This window comes from Antedon bifida, chromosome 5 (assembly GCF_963402885.1).
Source record: "Antedon bifida chromosome 5, ecAntBifi1.1, whole genome shotgun sequence".
NCBI lineage: Eukaryota > Metazoa > Echinodermata > Crinoidea > Comatulida > Antedonidae > Antedon > Antedon bifida.
In genome coordinates this window covers 30,827,221-30,846,689 of record NC_136230.1, presented here as the reverse complement: position 1 = coordinate 30,846,689, position 19,469 = coordinate 30,827,221, and the positions used below count along the sequence as shown (strand labels likewise).

At 31.3% G+C, this 19,469-nt stretch overlaps 1 protein-coding gene across 1 annotated transcript in view; it reads left to right on the top strand.

The window, feature by feature from the left end:
- The window catches only part of LOC144843508 (uncharacterized), a 55,221-nt gene that overhangs the window by 4,450 nt on the left and 31,302 nt on the right, over positions 1-19,469 (top strand). Inside the window, exons 3-10 of the mRNA XM_078700295.1 lie at positions 28-97; positions 10,523-10,623; positions 12,254-12,286; positions 14,357-14,405; positions 15,000-15,122; positions 15,812-16,198; positions 16,806-16,948; positions 17,097-17,238. Coding sequence (XP_078556421.1) covers positions 28-97; positions 10,523-10,623; positions 12,254-12,286; positions 14,357-14,405; positions 15,000-15,122; positions 15,812-16,198; positions 16,806-16,948; positions 17,097-17,238 — 1,048 coding nt within the window. The remainder of the gene's footprint in view (positions 1-27; positions 98-10,522; positions 10,624-12,253; positions 12,287-14,356; positions 14,406-14,999; positions 15,123-15,811; positions 16,199-16,805; positions 16,949-17,096; positions 17,239-19,469) is intronic.

The window sequence follows — 19,469 nt, the reverse complement described above, 5'->3', positions numbered from 1 at the left end:
AATATAACCTGAATTTTATCCAATCAGATTGATGCAATGTCTGAAACCAGGTTCTATCAAGAAAATCAGTCGATTGCCTACAGTTTATGCTGAAGTTGTAAGTATCATAAATAGTTTGAATTGAATGTTCACATAATATAGTATTTTTAGTATGTGCTTAATATGCTAATTAGATTCAAGTGTATTGACTTATTGGGATGATTGAAAGAGGCACATTTATAGTTATAGCCACCACTGGAGCTGTACTTGGACTAGAGAATAATTGTGTACTAGAGTTTGTATTTTAAGTAGAAAGAGGCACTATGTCAGATAATTCTTAGTCCTCTCTCCATGATGGTTGTCACATAATGCTTTGTATTTCTTTTCTTTTTTATTGTATGTATTTGTTTCATATGGACAGTTTGTCTGAAATAAAGTTGAATTGAATTTAAAATGGCAATTTTTACTACAGCTTCTTTGAATAGGTTATAATTAGTGAGAAATGTGACTGAAGTTGTCTAACAGTTAATCAAAATGTCAACGTCTTGTGTGATAAATATATGTACTCTCATTTGCTGGGCGGAATTGGTGATAAAGTTTTAATGTCAACAGACAATTGGTTAACCTGACAAATATTTGCGAATACCAATGAACAGCGCAATCATTGTTCAATGCTGATATAATAAACTGGTTTGTTCTAGAAGTTCAACAAGTTATTTTTATGCTTAACTTTTTCCCTCATCCTGATCCATTTAAAGACATTCTTTAAAATAAATACATTTATAAAACCTTGTACATACTGTACTTATTCAGGGGATAGTACCCTGGGAATACAAGGAATAGGCTTAGACGGGACATAAACAGGCTTTAGCCCCCCTTAAAATTTAACAGCCATGTCTTTTTCAAATAAAATAATGCTAACAATTAATATTTTCCTGTAACCCGACGGATCGTTTTTTATCATTTATGAAATATTTGTCTCCCACCACCACCCCCTCCTAATCTATAATGCCGGATGAATATAAAATTCAGTGGTGGTTATCTGGTTTCTTTTTTATGTATCAATAAAATGATTATTTTCATATTTTATATACATGATATTTTTACTAGATTATTGATTGATATATTGGATATATTCTGAAACAAACAAAAAACATAGGCAAATTTTACTATAACAATAATTTAATCCAGCATTTAATGTTGTTCTTCTTTATAAATTGGAAATAAAGTAACACAAACCAGAAAACTAATAGGAATGAACAAAAACAAAACACAGAATACTTTAAAAAAAATAAGCATTAAGTGCTGCTTTGACAGCAGCTTCCTGAAGCCTGTGATACCTATTTCCTTTGGGATCCTCTGACATGCCTGGAGCATCCATCTATCTGCATTAAGTTAAGGAAATAAAAACACAAGTAAACACAATTGTCTATGTGTTTATGATCAGGTTTTGATATGCATCACATATATATAAATTTGCTTTTTGTTAACTTATGATGAGTAATATTTTATTTTTATTAATCATGTTGTATGTTGTATTTTACTATGACTTAAGTTTTTCAATATTTGAGGACATGAGAAAGTAGGTCATTAACACTTTTAATAGTGGCACTGGCAACATTATGATGTTTTATTTATTTTTTGCGTAATATTAATCATTAATTAGAAATTAATTGGAGCTAAAAAATCCTACAAAAAAATAATTAAGGTGGTCCCTGGAAAATTGGGAATGTTTGGAATGCACATAAACCGCGAGTCGTCAACTTAGATCATAGTACTATTTTATAGGGTCTATTAATTATTCATCACATTCGAATAAATGTAATATAATGGAAAATCATATTTTTATAATTTATCAGAACATTAATATGTCATTCACATATCATTATAATGTGTATTAGTAATACGTTGATACTTTTTTGATGAAATTAAATGTAAGTAATTTTTCTAATCACTATTAAAAAGTGGACGATGCCATCTGTAAACACAGAAGCTGCCAGTTCACTTTTTTGTATGCGTCGTCGCTTCAGTCGGTTAGGCCTAGAATCCTAATATTTCATCACACATTGACTTTCTTCGTTTGGAATCTATTCTATTGTACATTTTAAAAGCTTGTAAGTACTAGTACTGTTGCTTAGATTTATTAATTAGTATGATATTTATACTGTCACTCGGTCTGTGGGAGAGGGGCCTATCTTTCTAGTGATGACACACACGTCGTTGTTTTTGAAGAGAAGGGAGAGATGAGCACTTGTCCCCGGTAGCATGGTGCCAAACGATACACCTGACATTTCAGACGACAAATGACTAGGCCTAGGCCTAAAGTTTCAGTAGGCCCAGCCAGCCCTACATGGTCGAGTCAGAATAACTATTTATTTTAAAAGTCTGTTGAACACTAAATTTACAAGCATTTTTTTTTATTAAAAGGAATTTACTGTTTAAATTTAAAAGTTATATTTTATAAATAATTTTAGGCGAATTAGGCCTAGGCCTAACTAGGGCCTAGATGGCATGCCATGCCAAAAATTAATTTATAACTAATCCAGAAGACAAATAATATGTTAATGATTTTTTGTTAAATTTTGTGAAAATATTTTTACTACTTTTTATAGGTTTTTTCTGTCTTGAAAAATATAAAAAATGTCATACTTTTGTTTATGATTATATTATTATTGATATACAATAAATACAGTATTTAGATTTATTTATATAATAACTTTACTTTTAGACTTAATTTGTCATCCATCTTGCTCAAATTAATTGTGTCTGGAAATGATATATATTACAGATCTTAAAAGTTGAAAAAATCCATTTGTTTTCCTTAAAAAAAGTTCAAGTGTTTTCTTGTTGCCAAATAATGATGTATTATTTCCTACTACTGCCAGTTAAATCATTATAAACATGCTATAGTAAGTAATCATCATATTAATAAAGCTCACATGATCCTAGGCCGTAAATCTTGGTGGTAATGAAAGTCATCCAGCAACATGTGTTTGCCAATTGTTGAAAGAAATGTGAGAATAATATTGGATTTTTAGCAGTTACACTGTATATAGCTGTACACTGTATTTACTATAGCAAGTATTTAATACAATATTTATTTACTGCAGCAGTACACAGTGTTGATGCTACAGACAGTGTATACCTTTACCAGCCATTAATGACTGCATTCAATTCTAGCTAGGCATTGTGGTATAACCTCAAATGTGAGAATTAGTATTGGATTTTTAGCCATACAATACACTGTATTCACTATACTATACAGCAAGTATTTACTCCAGTAATCATTTACTGCAGTAAAACAGTGTTGATGCTATATACTGTAGTGTGTACCTGTACCAGCCATTATTGACTACACACTTTGCGCAGCACTAAATTCTAGTCAGGCTTTGTTGCGGTATAGCCTCAAATTCCACACATATTGTGTTCCTATATTGATTCTTTGCTTTGTTAACATGTTCCCTATTTATGAATCCTTTATATTCTATTGTCAACATGGATCATAGATTATTAATACACATATTGTTTATATCCTGTTGTATAAGGTTATGATTCATAAAGAACGTCTCATTCAACATGTTTTCCATTTTATCTTAAATCGTTACCGTACTGTGTTTGAGATTTGTTTAATGGTTGGCTGCTTCTATTGGGTAACCCCATTTTATCTGACTCGGCAAATATGCCCTTTGTATTGTTAACCATACAGAATTGTTGTAGTGTATTTCAAGGTATTCTAAAAGTGATGGTGTAGGGTGCTGTATTGTACGGAATTCATGCATATCAGGCTTGCACTCATTCTTGCCATATCTTCCCACACTCTAAAAATTGTAAACAGTAAAAATGACTCACAAAAATAATCTTCTAAAATTGGAACATGGATTTATATAAAAATATGAATGAAATAAATGATGAAATTGATGATGAAATAGAAATACAACATTCTGGTCTATTTTGTTAGTTTCTTCTTCAGAATCTAAACATCTTTACATTACTACAGTACAAACATACTTTACTTTCAGGGAACATTTTCATATAAAAAACATTTTTATTATCAATAATTGCTGATCAATCTGAATTTGGTATAAGAAAGTTTTGTACTGCATTTGTATTTACTATACAGTACTGTATACACCATTCCATTTGAGTAGCTTTTGGCTATCAGTGTGCTACACCTTGCCTAAAATATTCCCTGCCTTAAATATTCCCTGCCTTAATATTAGTAAATAATAAAGTATTATCTCTTTCTTGATTTAATCATCATATCCCATGTGATGACCTACAGTTTACAGTTCTCTAATTGAGCAATTAAAGCTAAAAAGATGGGCCTTATTGGCATTTATTAAGTATTAATTATGACATTAATTGATGAATTGCTTTTCAATCTGTTATCTTCATAGCCTATTAAAATGCCTTATTATTGCATGATTCACAACTAAGTACCAATGAATACATCCTGTATAGGCATCAATGTGATTGTTTGAAATGTGTTTTAAGGTTACTAGGTGAAAGAGATCTAAAGCTCTGTCTACATTATCAAACTGTGTGATGTGTCAAAATATGGTAGTGATACTGTATGCTTACATATGGTATGACATCATCATGTCTATATATGGGCACATCACATGTTTTTGTCACATAAAGTTTGATAGTGTAGACAGGGCTACATACAATGTCACAGGTTACAGTATAACAATTGTGGTTTCTCTGGAAGACAAGGGTAGGGTCACAGTACTGTAGGTAATGTATTGTGCCAAAGTCTGGAAAAAGTGTAATCCTATAATACTGTATGGAACATTATTATTACCTAATTTGCATCACAATATCCGATAAAAAATTAAAAGAAAAACAGTTTCATAATTGTGAAATACACACAGTACTTTTTAAGAGACTAACCACAGTATTTTGTACGTTTTCATCTGATTTGTTAATGTAATACTGGTTTTGAATTTTTATCAACCAATACTACTAGTAGAATGAACTGCTGGACTGCTACATAGTACAGTACATTCAACCAGTTAATGTAATTTTGCTATCAAAGTTTCCTTTTAGTACTCCCTGTACAAATTACTATAGTCTTATTGGTACCTAGTACAGTAGGTAGTTTTTTTCCCCATCATATTGAAACTGTTTCAAATATACTACAGTATATTATTACTCATCAATATTCCACTGCATAAAATGTGCACATTATTTGAATGACAATAACACATGCACCTTCTATCTGATCATTAGCATTATTTTATAGGATAATTTACACTAAACAAACACTATATTAAGCTATACATTCTTTTAGCATATCATATTTTGAAATATTATATTTGGATGTTTAATTGAAACATCCTTGTCTAAACCTGATAGGTGTTTTGTTGTAATCACACCTAATAGTTTTAATATTATTGTAATATATACCTACAGTATACAGATAACTTGCATAAACTGTAAAGTACCTTTAAAGAGACTCATGGTTGAGAATCAAATGCATAGCAATTTTAGTTTTTAAAGCTCTGTCTATACTATCAAACTAGTTTGACAAAAAAAAGTGTGATGTGCTCAAATATGGTAGTGACATCATGTCCATATATAATATGGGCACATCACAATTTTTTTTGTCTCATAAAGTTTGACATTAAGAAGTGAAACCAACGTTTTGTACAGTACTTTAATATTTTGTATCAAAAAGTTGCAATAAAATAAAACCTACTGTATTCAAATACTGTATCTAATGCACAATCAATTAATTAATGGCACTTTTAATTGTACTGTATGAGCTATAGTTAGGTAAATCATTGGACAATTGTTACTGTAGAAACCTTCTGTAATGATAAACAGCTATTTTTTTACCACTAATATACAGTACATGGTATGATATAGTGTACAGTGTACTAATTGTACAGAGTAGTACCTACTGGTTCTTTAAACAGTTAGAAATTCAATATCAAATGTATGTATATTGTAATTAAGCTAGTGTTGTACTGAAATTGACTATATTGATCAGATTCAGTGAAGCATAGCATTCCGTATGACCCTGGTCATGAATGTATTGACAACCAGGGTCTACACAAAGCAAATCAAATGCAATAATGCTGTAGTGTACATTATCCCTAGGCTAGATTAAAGTCAGTAATTTAATTTTGTAGATAAAGTTGGTGAGGGTGTTTTTTATATTGTTTAAAAATTTGAAAAAAAAGTATCTAGTTATGTGAGAATTCATTGTTACCCCCCATTACTGTATCCAAGACACCTACTGTACATTATGTGAAGGTACCGTGATACAGTACATACAGTACGGTACCCCATTTATATTTTTTTACACATTTTTTATTCCGTGCTTACTGTACTGTATATGTCATCCAAAGGTCAACAAAAGATTAAAACACAAAATCTTGATTTGTTAGGAATATCATAACGTACCATTAAAATGCCTTCTAAAATTGTAATTAGTTTGTTTTGTTATTGTTTGAGACGTCTGTCGCCTATTTTACTGTACCTTAGATAAATTCCAATACAATCATTTTAAACTAAGAATTTCTTTATCTTACCCATAACAATACAGTTCTTTCACCTGTGTGGTTACCTGTACTGGCATTCTGTACTTTAATTGTATTTTAATTTAATGCTAACCAAATGATATTGTTGCCTGTACAATGTAATTTTTAACAATAACAAGCAATACAAAAAGTAATATAAAAAGTACATTAAAAATACTGTAAATTCATTGTGGTTGAATTCATCCTTATTTTTTGGGTTTGGCTACATACAAGGTGAATAACCCTTCACATTACTGTATTTCATTAATCTATATTTTTAATTAATTAGCAGGTCAAAGGTTAATTTTGAAAACAAGTGATATAAAAAAATAATTCAATAACTACAGTAGCAACAAGATTACCCTTCTGTTGTAATAGTTTTCCCTTAGGGTTATTACTGAATAAGTAATCTATTTACAAATTAACTTGTTTAAAGATTATAATTGAAAATGACACTTTGAGGAAATTATATTATACTGTAAAAACACATACTTCAAAACAAGATACATTTGTCTAGTTGACTGACTAAAATCAAGGTACTTAAAATGAAGTTCTAAAGCTCTGTCTACACTATCAAAATGTATGTGACAAAAAAAAGTGTGATGTGACCAAACATGGTAGTGATATACCCAATTATGGTAGTGATATGACATCATCATGTCCATATATGGGCACATCACATTTTTTGTCACATAAAGTTTAATAGTGTAGACAGAACTTTACACTAGTATGAAAATATAAATGTAAGAAATAGCATTTTAAACAAGTTTTGATGCGTTTCTCTATTTGACTATTATAAATTGTTGTGATTTCCTGTCTATATATTCACTCTGCTAGCCTGGTTGAGTCATGATTCATTTCTAACGTCTTTTGAGATTCAACAGGCTGAACCTCAAGACTTTGAAATTACATTTTATTTTGCTGTAGAATCAATACCTGTGATCAATAAATGTTGTGGGAGATAATTTAGGGTGATACAAGTATTATTGTGTATAAGGTGTGATAACTGTTATTCAGCATATTAATATTAGTTGTGGTGAGTATACAGTACTCTGTAGTTTGATTTCTGGTGGTTTGTATACTGTTGTATTATGCAATTTACTTTTCTATTCAAACAAGAAAAATACAATTATTTTCCCCTATTATTATTACCTTTAAAACAAATTGTAAATTATGCATTGTTATAGTGTCAATAGTTCTGTACAGTACTACTGTATAATCCAGACTTCTTCTATACTGTGTATACTGTACTGTAGAGCCTTAAATTATCAAATACTTTAGTTTTGTAGTTAAACTATTATTTGTTTTAATATTTATTTTATTTACTAGTACTATTTTATAATTTGTTATAATAAAATATTAAATTATACTGTGTACTCAATATTTTCACGTTGAATCTGGCGAAAAATGATATTGGATGGTTTAGTGAGTGCATGGAGAAATAAGTCTCAATGATGAGTGGTACTTGAGCCATGTCGTTAGCCGCTAAATACCAGGATAAAAATACCAAACAACAAGTAATGCCATACGAGTGAATTTGAACTTTTAAACGCATGATCGGGCATGTTTGGTTAAATGTTCACTTTCATTCATGTTCTCATGGGTGTCAGATTGGCATTTTTGCTTTTTAAGCATCTTGAGCCTGACCCCCGCCTGCCCCCCTGATGATGTCCTAAGCAGTCTCTGCAAGGAAAAGTAAAGTAAAACCCTGGTGGCTTCAAATTCATTCTTTTCTGGTTCAAGGGCAATACAAATATTTGCCATAAGTCATACTAGCATTAAACTAATTTATTGTTTTATAATGTGTACAAATGATACTGTACATTGATAGACTGTTCTATAATTTATGCTAAAAATAACTCAAAAAATGTCCTATAGGTTAAGTTTCTGTATAGTAAAGTACTATGGGTTGATATGGCTTGATATGATATGATTAAAATTGTTATTCTTATATTGGAAAATTTAATTTAATTTTGAAAAATTAATATCATACGAAAATTACTACTGTACAGTGTGTCCTCCCAAACATCTAAATAATTATTTATAACTTATCTAAATTTGGATTTTAGAGTTATTACTATATGGACCCAAAATTAGCACTATTTCTGTTGTGTATACAATAACTGTGTAATCATACATATATTACTATATTTGTACTTTTACCAGTTGAGTGTGTTTAGCCCTGCCTAGCAATAGCATACAAAACAAATGTGTCGTATAATAAAGTACTATAGTATTAAGTAACCAAGTTTTATTTTTTATTTCCGATACATATCTAGCTCTTCCAATGATATTTAGCACTGTAACCAGACGATCTAGTTATCTCTTAACTAAGTACATACTGAATAAATATGTTTTTAATTAGTAATAATTGGTTTGTATTTGTTTGTAAAGCCAAATTGAAGAAGGCCACCAACAGGATGCCAAGTTGCAACAATAATATAGATTTTGTAAAAACAATTAAAGAATCCAACGTGCATTCATATCGGAGATAATTCGCAATTGTTGAGACTCTTCTTGGCATTGAATCTCATTCCACTTCAATCGCACGATTGTCACGCTAGAAGGATTTTCTTGAAATACATGCCACCTTGGTAAATTAATAAAGTAGGAAGTACTTCTGTCAAGTATTGTGACTACTGTGTATTTGGAATTTAATGAAGAATTCAAATTGAACTGGCGATGTAATTGAGAATTGTCAACTACTGTATATAACTTAATAATTATTACAATAATGTAACCATGGAGCTATAATACTGCTCCATAATGTAACCAATATACTGCATATTTTAATTACAGTAGTTACTGTATTGAAGGTACTGTAAATGATTATATGTAATTGTAATTCATAAATTATATTATAATTTTTAAAGGTTTAAAAAAGAAAGATTAAATTAAATATTGTATAGGAATTTGTGGTATACAGTACTGTACAAAATTGACTCATTACTTAACTTGCGTAGCTGTACTAAGCTTTTTAAGTTATAGTTTAACAATTATTATTAAATTTAATTAGAAGATGGTTCTACTATTATTACAGCTGAAAAGAGTATTCAATAAGGATGATTATTAATTGCCAAACATCTTAGATGAAAGTCAGTATTGTTTACACAAAGCTATTGTTGTATTTGATGGTCAAACTTGGCCGCCGCCCACTATATTTGTGAATAGGCCTTGAGTTGATTAGTTGGACTTGAGGCTTGACCTATTACATAATAAGATGAATGTGAATGAGGACCATTGTGGAATACAGTTTATTGTATATCAGCCACTACTGTAGCTGTTAAGTAGAGCTCTAAGGCTAAACTACTGTACTTCAGGTGTTGGAATTTATGCTAGAAAGAACACAGAAAAAAATTAATTTAATGGGTCAAATCAAATGGCATAAACATTCTACTGTGTAGAGAGGATAATGATCTATTTGTCTTGTCCTTTGATAATTTTGTTATAGTTAACGTACAGTGTCTACAATAGCTGAACTACAAACAAACCATATTTGAACTTTAAATTTTATTTTCTTATTTGTGATGACAGTGTTCATTGTTTTACACTAAAGTCTGTCCTAGATTGAAATTGTACATTTATCCCATAAATCAAGTAGACTAGTCCTCTCTTTAAAAAGGTACAGTACAATAATCCAATGTGTTAAAACTGGATACTAACAACCAAAGAGCTATAAAATGAGTAGCTCCATCTGTAAGCCTAGATGTACAGGAGGCATCATTATTCAACAAGTTAAAACCCCATGTTGAATGCACTCTTATCCCATGGGCATGCTAACCCAACACAGGGTAGGGTCTTGGAATTTTATGTTGTCGCTGATGCATACAAAGGTGGCAATGAAAGAGTCGGATGTTGTTTGGTGGCCTACGTCACCTGATCTTACTTAACCAATAGGTTCATTTCAGGTCTAACATCCATCAAAATATCTTATTGGATGAATGCATGGGAATACTGTACTCTCTGTGCTGTTATTGTTTTGACTAAATAGTTTTTAATAATGTTGTATTCTTCAGAATAATCTATCAACATTTTTGGACGCCTGTGAAGACTTTGGATTGAATCGATCGCAACTTTTCCATTCAGGGGATCTACAAGCGCTGTCAAGTTTTACAAGGTATTGTATGCAACTGTGAACAAGTTACTTTCAATAATGTCAAACTTTCCGTTTAAATTAATTGATAATTAAAAAGGAAGCCTTTAATCAGAAAGTGTTAATCCTGAGGCTGATAGGTTCGCTGGTCAGCTGTCTTCTTGGCTAATTATCAGTTACGGTAGGGACCTACTGTAGTGAAATGATTCTACTGCAGTTACTGCAGTAACTACATTTTATTACTCTTTAAATCTGCAATTATTTAACAAGATTGTGTCAGATTGCTACAGCGATTGATTGCATTGAAACAAACTAAAATTGTACATTATTATTATTGAAATAAAGTTAGTTACTGCAGTAACTGCAGGAATTTTGATATGATACCTTACAGGCCTAGATGAAGCATTCCTTTGTAAGATCATTCTATTTTAGCAATATTTCCTAACAACTTACATAATAAATGCATTGATTTATCATCTTACAGTAGAAATCCCCAGTTTTTATTTACAGTACAAAGGACAATAATATTGCGAACCCACCAATTTTTTCTTAACAAATTACATAACTGTAACAGCTTGAGATTTCTTCTGACAGTAGAAATCACCAGTTTTTATTTTTAGAGGACAATAATACTGTGAAAACACCTGTTTTAAGAAAATAACATTTTTTGCTGCCAGTTTTTAAATTATTTTTTTATCAGCTGTTTTAAATTATTTCAGTCTATTTTTAACTCTAAATTACTTTGTCAATCTGAGTAATCCCCACTGCATCTTATTCAACACCTGAAAGCAAAATTAATCTGTTGATAAATTTCACAACTTGAAAAGTACAGTAGCATCTTGGGACCAACTGAAGTATCACCTTTAGACATTTCATCTTGACAATCAAAATATGTGAAGTGTATGTACAGTAAATACACTATAGTACAGTGAGTGCTATGAATGTAGTTGTGAGAGGTGGTTGATGTCTTCATACCCATGTAGTTGTAATTGTATGTATAATTAGGAAAGAGTGGTTCCCAAGAAACGCAACGCAAGGACATATAGTATGCGCAACACAAATCAGTTGACCAATGCCAAGCCACTGTTGGAATAATTCATCGCTTGTGATTTGTCAAATCACTTACTGTATGTTGCGTTACGTCCTCAGGTTGCGTCTCTAGTGGGAACCAAGCTTAAAGGATGTTTTACTGCAGTTACTGTACTGCAGTAAGGGATATTTTACTGTTATTAATTAATCTAGTGTAAATTATGTATACAATTATATACTTGCTTTGCAATGTAATCCATGGAGAATCATGCACATTGTGGATTGCTGTGGACTGCCTCATAAACTTATACATTGAAACAAACTACAGTAAAACCGTACATTGAATGCAGTAAAAAATGTAGTTACTGCAGTAACTGCAGTAAAGTTGATCCCTAAATGATTCATAGAATTTGTTATTCTTTATTCATTGTAATGTGTTACTGTGTGTGTTCTAACTAGCGAATTTGCACGCCATCTTTTCTATACATGAGTCCATTCCCTGGAGATGCTTCTCAGTCTCCATACAGTAAACACACTACCGGTATTTTTATTGTTGTTATTAAAATCGCCTCAAGATATATACCTCACCTTGAAAGCTGCACGATTTCTTTTCTACTTTCTCCAGACAGAGAAAATTGATTCAGCAGTTAGATTTAGGGTAAGGCGTATAAAAGACAAACAAATATGTAATTTAAAAAAATGTGGGTAAAAGGTGTTAAATAACATCTGCACTGCTTTTTCCATTTTCATTTTACCATATATTTATTGTATACTAAACTGTGACAGAAGCTGTGAAATGGTGCACAAGGAATGGAATGGTTTTACTAATATTGACACAATCTCAAAGTAAAATTTAAATACTGTACCTTTCACAATTAGGATTAACAATGTGAATTTAAAAAAAAAAAAATATTCTTCATTTGGAGTGGAGTTGTGGCTTGGTGGTTCTGATGTTTGGCTACCAATCCAATGGTCCTAGGTTCCTGTCATATATCAGGATTTCTTCTAATGACAATAAATACAACTTCACTTCCAAAGACTTGGAGTATGTAGAGCATCTGAATGAATGCGCTTATCCTTCACTATTTGCCTAAATATATAAACAAAAACAAAACATTTGAATATTTTTTCTTTGAACTTTTTATCTGTATAATACTGTACTATTACTACTATATAGATACTAATCTATTACCATTATACATTCAATAATAAGGTACAGTGCTGCACTTTTACGTCATTCATTTTTCTGTAGAAAAAGTGAAACAAATCTTTTAAATACATTTCATGCCTTCTTTTGAATTTAAAATTTTAAATAAAAGTGATTATTCTTTAGATTAGTATGTATTGTAAACAACTTTGCTAATGAATTACTGTACATTTTTTATAGTTTTCAATGTGGTCTTTGGTAAAACGTAATATACACTGAATTATGCTTTTAATAGCCTGCTGCTACTACATCCCTCTTAGCACTAGAGTAGAGAAAATATAAAAAGTTCTTTTGAATTTTTGCTGAAATTTAAACCATCTTCAATTTTCTACTTTAGCAAAACGCATTACAATTCATAATTAACCCATTCTGTAATGATACACAAAATACCACTTAACCGACTAAGACACTTAAGGTATAACATGTATTATTACATTTTATAACATGGGTTCAAGGATGTAGCCAATCAGACGCGCTGAAATGAGTCACATGTGTGCTCTTTATTGGAGTGCAAATAGTGCGCAGCAAAAAAAGCATAACAGCACTCTGCGTTTAGTCGTATTGCAGAATACCAATCGCACCAGGCTCGCTGCATGATCCACGAATAGGTTGTCTGCACCGCGGCCCCATTTTAAAAAAACAAAAAACAAACACACACCACTTTATATCTTGTCAATTCTGCTACACAACTGTTTTCGAGTGCGCCACATCTCCGCTAACGCACTCTAACTTGTGAATTATTTGTGTAACATATTTTCAAGCTATGATTAGTAATAAATACAGGTGAATACAGGTTTTTTAAATGGTTTAAAGAAATATTTTAAAAACTAACAATTTAAGGTGTTTTTAAAGACAATAATGGTACAATGCTGCTTGGCATCCCCATGAGCTTAATTATTTTAACAGAATTTAATCACATGTTTTAAAAAGTCTTGAGTGTATAAACATAGGCAGTGTAGGCTATTTCATTTTGGCTGGTTAGAATATATTTTAACACTTACATCATCAACTCACTATACTTTTACTAACTGCTATTTTTTTCAGTGTACATTGTACTTTTTCTACTGTAAATGGTTCAATTCAAAAGTTTAAAAAATGCAATTTTACATCGTATTCTTGGTATAATAATGATACTATCATCAGATAAATTAGATGTACTTAAAGTCTCAGACCTGATGTCTCTGTGAACGTTTTACAAAATACATACTGGAATATGCAGCAGTACGTAAGCTACCTAGAGCTGACAAGAAAATGTAGTCTAAAGCTAAAAAAATGCGATGTGCCCAATATGGACATGATGATGTCATATCACTACCATACATTATTTGGGCATATCACACTTTTTTTGTCAAAATTGTTTGATACAGTAGTGTAGACAGAGCTTTAGATATTCACAAATTACTGTATTGACATAATTAATGTGTTTTTTAGATTGAAGTTTTGATTAATGTAGAAACAATTAATAAATCTATTCTGGATAAAAGTTTCTTACAATCTGTAATTTGTTTTCATCTATTTTAGGTATACACTTGAAGAACGAAGAATAGAAGAAGAAAGAAGACTTAAAAAGGTATTTCTTTTCATCTCCATTCTTCACTCATTCCTTTCCTTCTTCACTGTTTCATCTTCATTCATTCTTTCATTCCACCTCCATTCTTGCCTCTCTATACCCTTCATACATTTCTCTTCATTCCAGATTTTTTACCCTCTATCCACACTCTTTATCCTCCATTCTTCAACCTTCTTCCAATTCTCTTACTCTGTCTCTCCAAGGTCATGCCAGGTCATATTAAATAATAATGGCTTTTTTTAGACAGTACATATTTTAAAATGACTATTGTTGTACAATATATAGTTTAATCACTGCAACATATGTTGCTAGTCTTCTTTAAATATTGACTGAAATATGTAAAAAATTATTATGCAAAAAGTGACATAACAATCTATTAATTGTATAATTCCAAAGTTTACATTACATATTAGTGGTGCAGACATTGTATTACAATTGACACAAGTTTTAATCCATTACATGAATTGGTTGATTACAATAGATGGTACTTCTGCAATTGGTACAGTAGTCCCTCCCTCCTTCACACAGTATCTGTATGTGTTTTAAACCTGTTTCATTATGTATGTATTGACTATTTTATTGTGTTGTTGTTAGGTGTGTACAACCTTGTATTGGTTGGGAAGAGTCGCTGCACAGAAGCATCATTACCTCGGACCCCAGTTAAACCTTGATGCCTTCGCACCGTTAATATTTGGCTTTGCAAGTTCAATATACAAGGTAAGAATTTATCTCCATCTTTATATAAATATAACGTATTGTAATTGTTCGTACAGTAACTACTGTGGAGTAGCTTTGCTTCAGAGTGTTGAGTAATTGGTCAGATGTTTTGACCTACTCTGACGTAACTTGTACTTTATACTATTAAGTACATTGTGAATACTTGCGAAAAAATATGCAAGTAATTCTCGGGTGGTACTGGAACTGGAACCCACAACCTCCAGATCACAAAAATGTGAATCTATAGACAGCAATTGATTTAAAGCGAAAGCTAACAGAGGAGAATTTCCATCAGAAAAAAATTAAATGTTGTATCTTGTTTGTTGTTAACACTATTCAATGATAAGTCTGTTAACACATGGGGTTTTTTCTTGCAATATTTTATATGTATACTAAAAATAGAGGGCACTGTTTCACTTTCTTTGGTTATCAGTCTATTAGATGAATGACTTAAAATTCCATGCAACGGAATATTGTATAAAAAATACTTAGCCTTCAGTAGAACAAATGAGTTATGAAGAGACTTCTACTGCTTAAAGACAGTAGCAGACAACTGCTGCTGTGTTTAATGTTCCCAAATATGGTAGTGAAATGACATCATCGTGTCCATATATGGGCACATCACATTTTTTTGTCACAAGGTTTGATAGTGTATACAGAGCTTTAGATTATGTTACTTATTTTCACAGGAGACAAGTAGTGGTATTTCGTCGTATGACAGCAACGACACGACAAGTCAGTACACTTTAGGATTACTCGACGACGTGTTCATACACAATGCGGACAATGTAAAACATTACCGAACACGTTCTTGGCAGTCTAACAGAATCACAAGCAGTAGTTCTGACGGCAGCGATAACGAGGATACTATTTTGAGCGACTTTAATTTTCTATCGAGCAGTAGAGAGGATATTATTAGCAGTTCAGACTGTTCGGTTTTAAAAGTGTGCCCTCGTAGAAAACGGAAAGTAGCGATGGATAGAATGCGCACAGGCGGTTTAAGCCGTTCATTTGATAGCAGTATGCTGAATCATGATGATGAAGAGCCAGAGGAAGGGTCTAATGCGTGGATGAATGTAAGTGGATTTGTGGAAACAATGAATAACACTAAATATCTTTCAGTCTAGCTCCCTCTGTTTCCACTAGTGAAATGTTAGCACTAGACTTGTGGCAGGATTTGCTGCCAGCTGATCCTAAGTGTTCAAATAGTATATGCTTAAGTAATAGTAAAAATCAGGGCTATAAACAATTTCAAAAATTAGACCGGCTTAATGTTTATATATACAGTATATGATTGAGTATAACAATCATACCCCCTAATTTAGGATTAATTGAGACGCAACACTTTAATGAAATGAAGTACATATTTCTTTTTAAATAAACAAGAATCAAACATCTATAAATAGAACATGCTTTTTGAAATTCAATACTTAAATCTCTTCAAACATGGCCTATGGATATATTTATTATACTTTCTGTACAATGAAGGGATTAACTATCTAGATTATCTGTTATGTGTATAGGATTAGTGTCATTAAAGTACAATTAGAAATGCTATACTAATACAATAGGCAGATTTACCTAAAGGTGATAACACAATGATTTAACAGCCTTCTTTATATTCTCCTAAGCTTTCTAACTAAATTTAATTCAACTGTTAAATTTCTTTTGATTTGTTCACAGAGTCTCAGTAGTTGGAAGTCGAAGCGTATCCAGCACACATCAACAGAACGAGGACGTAAAGCTGAAAGGGACGAAGTTGAACAAACTGAAACACAACGTCAAAGAAGGAAAAGTAAAACATATCGGGAAATTGTTGAAGAAAAGTAAGTTTTGAAGTGGTTTTATTTAATTTCTGAAGCTGTTTTAATTTCTATGCAAACTAAAATTGTTGCAAGATTTTGCATTTAGAAACAGCGTATGCCCTCTATTGTCAAGATCCATTTAAACAGAATTCTTTTTGTAATTTTACAGAATGAAGCGAGAAAAAGCATTACAAAAAATATACAAGAAGAAAGCCAGCGTGGATGACGACGATATCGATTACATAATGAAGTCAAATTCAACAATATCAGACGAAGATTCTTCCAGCAATGAGGAAGATTTTCAACCACAGGTATTAATTTTTATTCAAAGTTGTATCAGGTACTAAGATAGACATTGTGTTGTTTATGTTTAAACCATATTTGTTTTTATCAGGAAAGTTATTTGAAGAAACTTTTATTCCTTTTTACATCTTGTGTACACACACTGGGGCGCACACCGTAAAAAAACGCTGATGTTGATGTGTCTAAACTCAAGAGTCTACACACACGAGGCGCACACCGTAAAAAAATAATGTTATTGACGCCTCGGTGTGTTTCTAGGTTATGTAAAAAGGTATAAATTAAGTGAGCATAGCTTAAAAGGTGTGTATAGAAGAGGCCCCAAAATATCAATTTAGATTTCACTTAAAGGAAGTGTATTGAAGTTATACGTTTTCATCATGAATTTGATCTGTTCAAAGTATAATTTAAGGCCAACACAAAAACCTTTACATTTCCAAACAAAATTGAATGTATCATTATTTTGAATGAAACATAATAGCATTCCACTACACACATAGACCTCATCACACCTTACATTGTCCTGGGAAATACCTTTCTTTTGTTACAAAAGACTGGTAAACATATAACAAGAACTACCAATAGTAAAGTTATGTTTGCAGTACACTATGTGATTCCAAAAGGAAATAAAGTAAGTTTTGGTTGTTGTTGTTGTTGCAACTGTTTTGCTGCAAATCTAACTTTACTAGTATTTATGTGCCATGCAAACCTTTTTAAACAATTTTAAGAACACCTTAACTCATTTTATGTTTTCATTTATTGTTACATATGTAGCACATATTTTTGTTACTCAATCAATACATTATTTTGTTAGATTTTACATTTTAACATTTTGGTTGAGGGACATAATTTATTCTTCAGCTAATAGTTACATACCCATACTACACACATTTATTCTTGTAATTTCTCCAAAATGTGTTTTTTTATTTTATTTATGATGTGTTTTTGTATTACCATAAACAAAATTAGTAAAATAGTATAATATAAATGTATGTGACATAACGACACATTGATACTATTACATGCCAACCTTGGGTTATAAGGTTGCTTAAATGTTATTAATATAAATTGCCAAATGTAATGTAATGCCAACCTACGTTTATGATCCCCAAACACACAACTGAGTGTTATTGTAATTAGGAAAAAATTGTTTTACTGATAAGTTGATTTAAAAAGTGTTTGTTGTAAGGGTGGATCTAGGATTTTATAACCAGGGGTGGGTTAGAGCTAATGATTAAAAAAAGTGTCTCAAAAATAGGTACAATAATTTCAATTTAGCTGTTCAAAAAAGGATGGGGAAAGATGGAGGTGACACGATACCCACCTGTATCTGCCCTTATTGTTATTATTACATATTTGTCATTTCCTACTTGATCAAGTAAACTAGGAGCAAATAAACAAAATAATAACAAATAGAATATAACAATAAATAATCAAGACTAATACTAACTGTTCCCTTAAATCCCAAAATCATAATCTTATACCCAATAGTTTTCAATTTATTCTCGTTTTCGTCTCCAGTCATGGTTGAGTTAATTGCACAAGTCCGATGATGACAGTGACACTGAAAACAAAATTGATATAATTAAAATTTGTTAAATTAATATTTACATAACAATAAGGAATACATACATACAACCTTGGTCTTGAACATGTAAATAGATTTATATCAATTTTGGAAGTCTGTGAATTTAGTAATTTAATCTTTATTAACAAATTCCAATCATTTAGTCAGAATATCTTGCAAAGCGAATCCTTAAAAGGTACTAAAACAGCCTTTTATCAGTACCTATTCATTCTGTTATTAACCAAAACAAGCTACAAAACAACCTAAAAACTATTAATTTTATTGACATTGAAATCCTATTGAAATAACTGTCCAAATTCACTGTCATCAATTCAGGATTCAAGGTCTGATAGTTATGGATAAAACAAACAGTGTAGGGACATAAAAGGAAGTATTTGGAAGAAGTTTAGGTGAATTTGAGCATGCTCAGTGAGCCAGAACAAGGCAGTGAATTGTGCCGTCAGACTAATGGGGGCGGGCTGAATCATAGCTAACTTGTGCAGTAGTGTGATTGCAACTAGTGTTTAATGTACTATAAAGTGTTACTGTGTGACAAGGAGTGTCAATAGGAAGCCAAGGCCTACAGTAGCTGACACTGACAGATAATAAAAGCACTGTTATTTTCTGCTTTTCTCATTTAAATATACAATTGCTGTTCAATAGTTTGGAATTTTT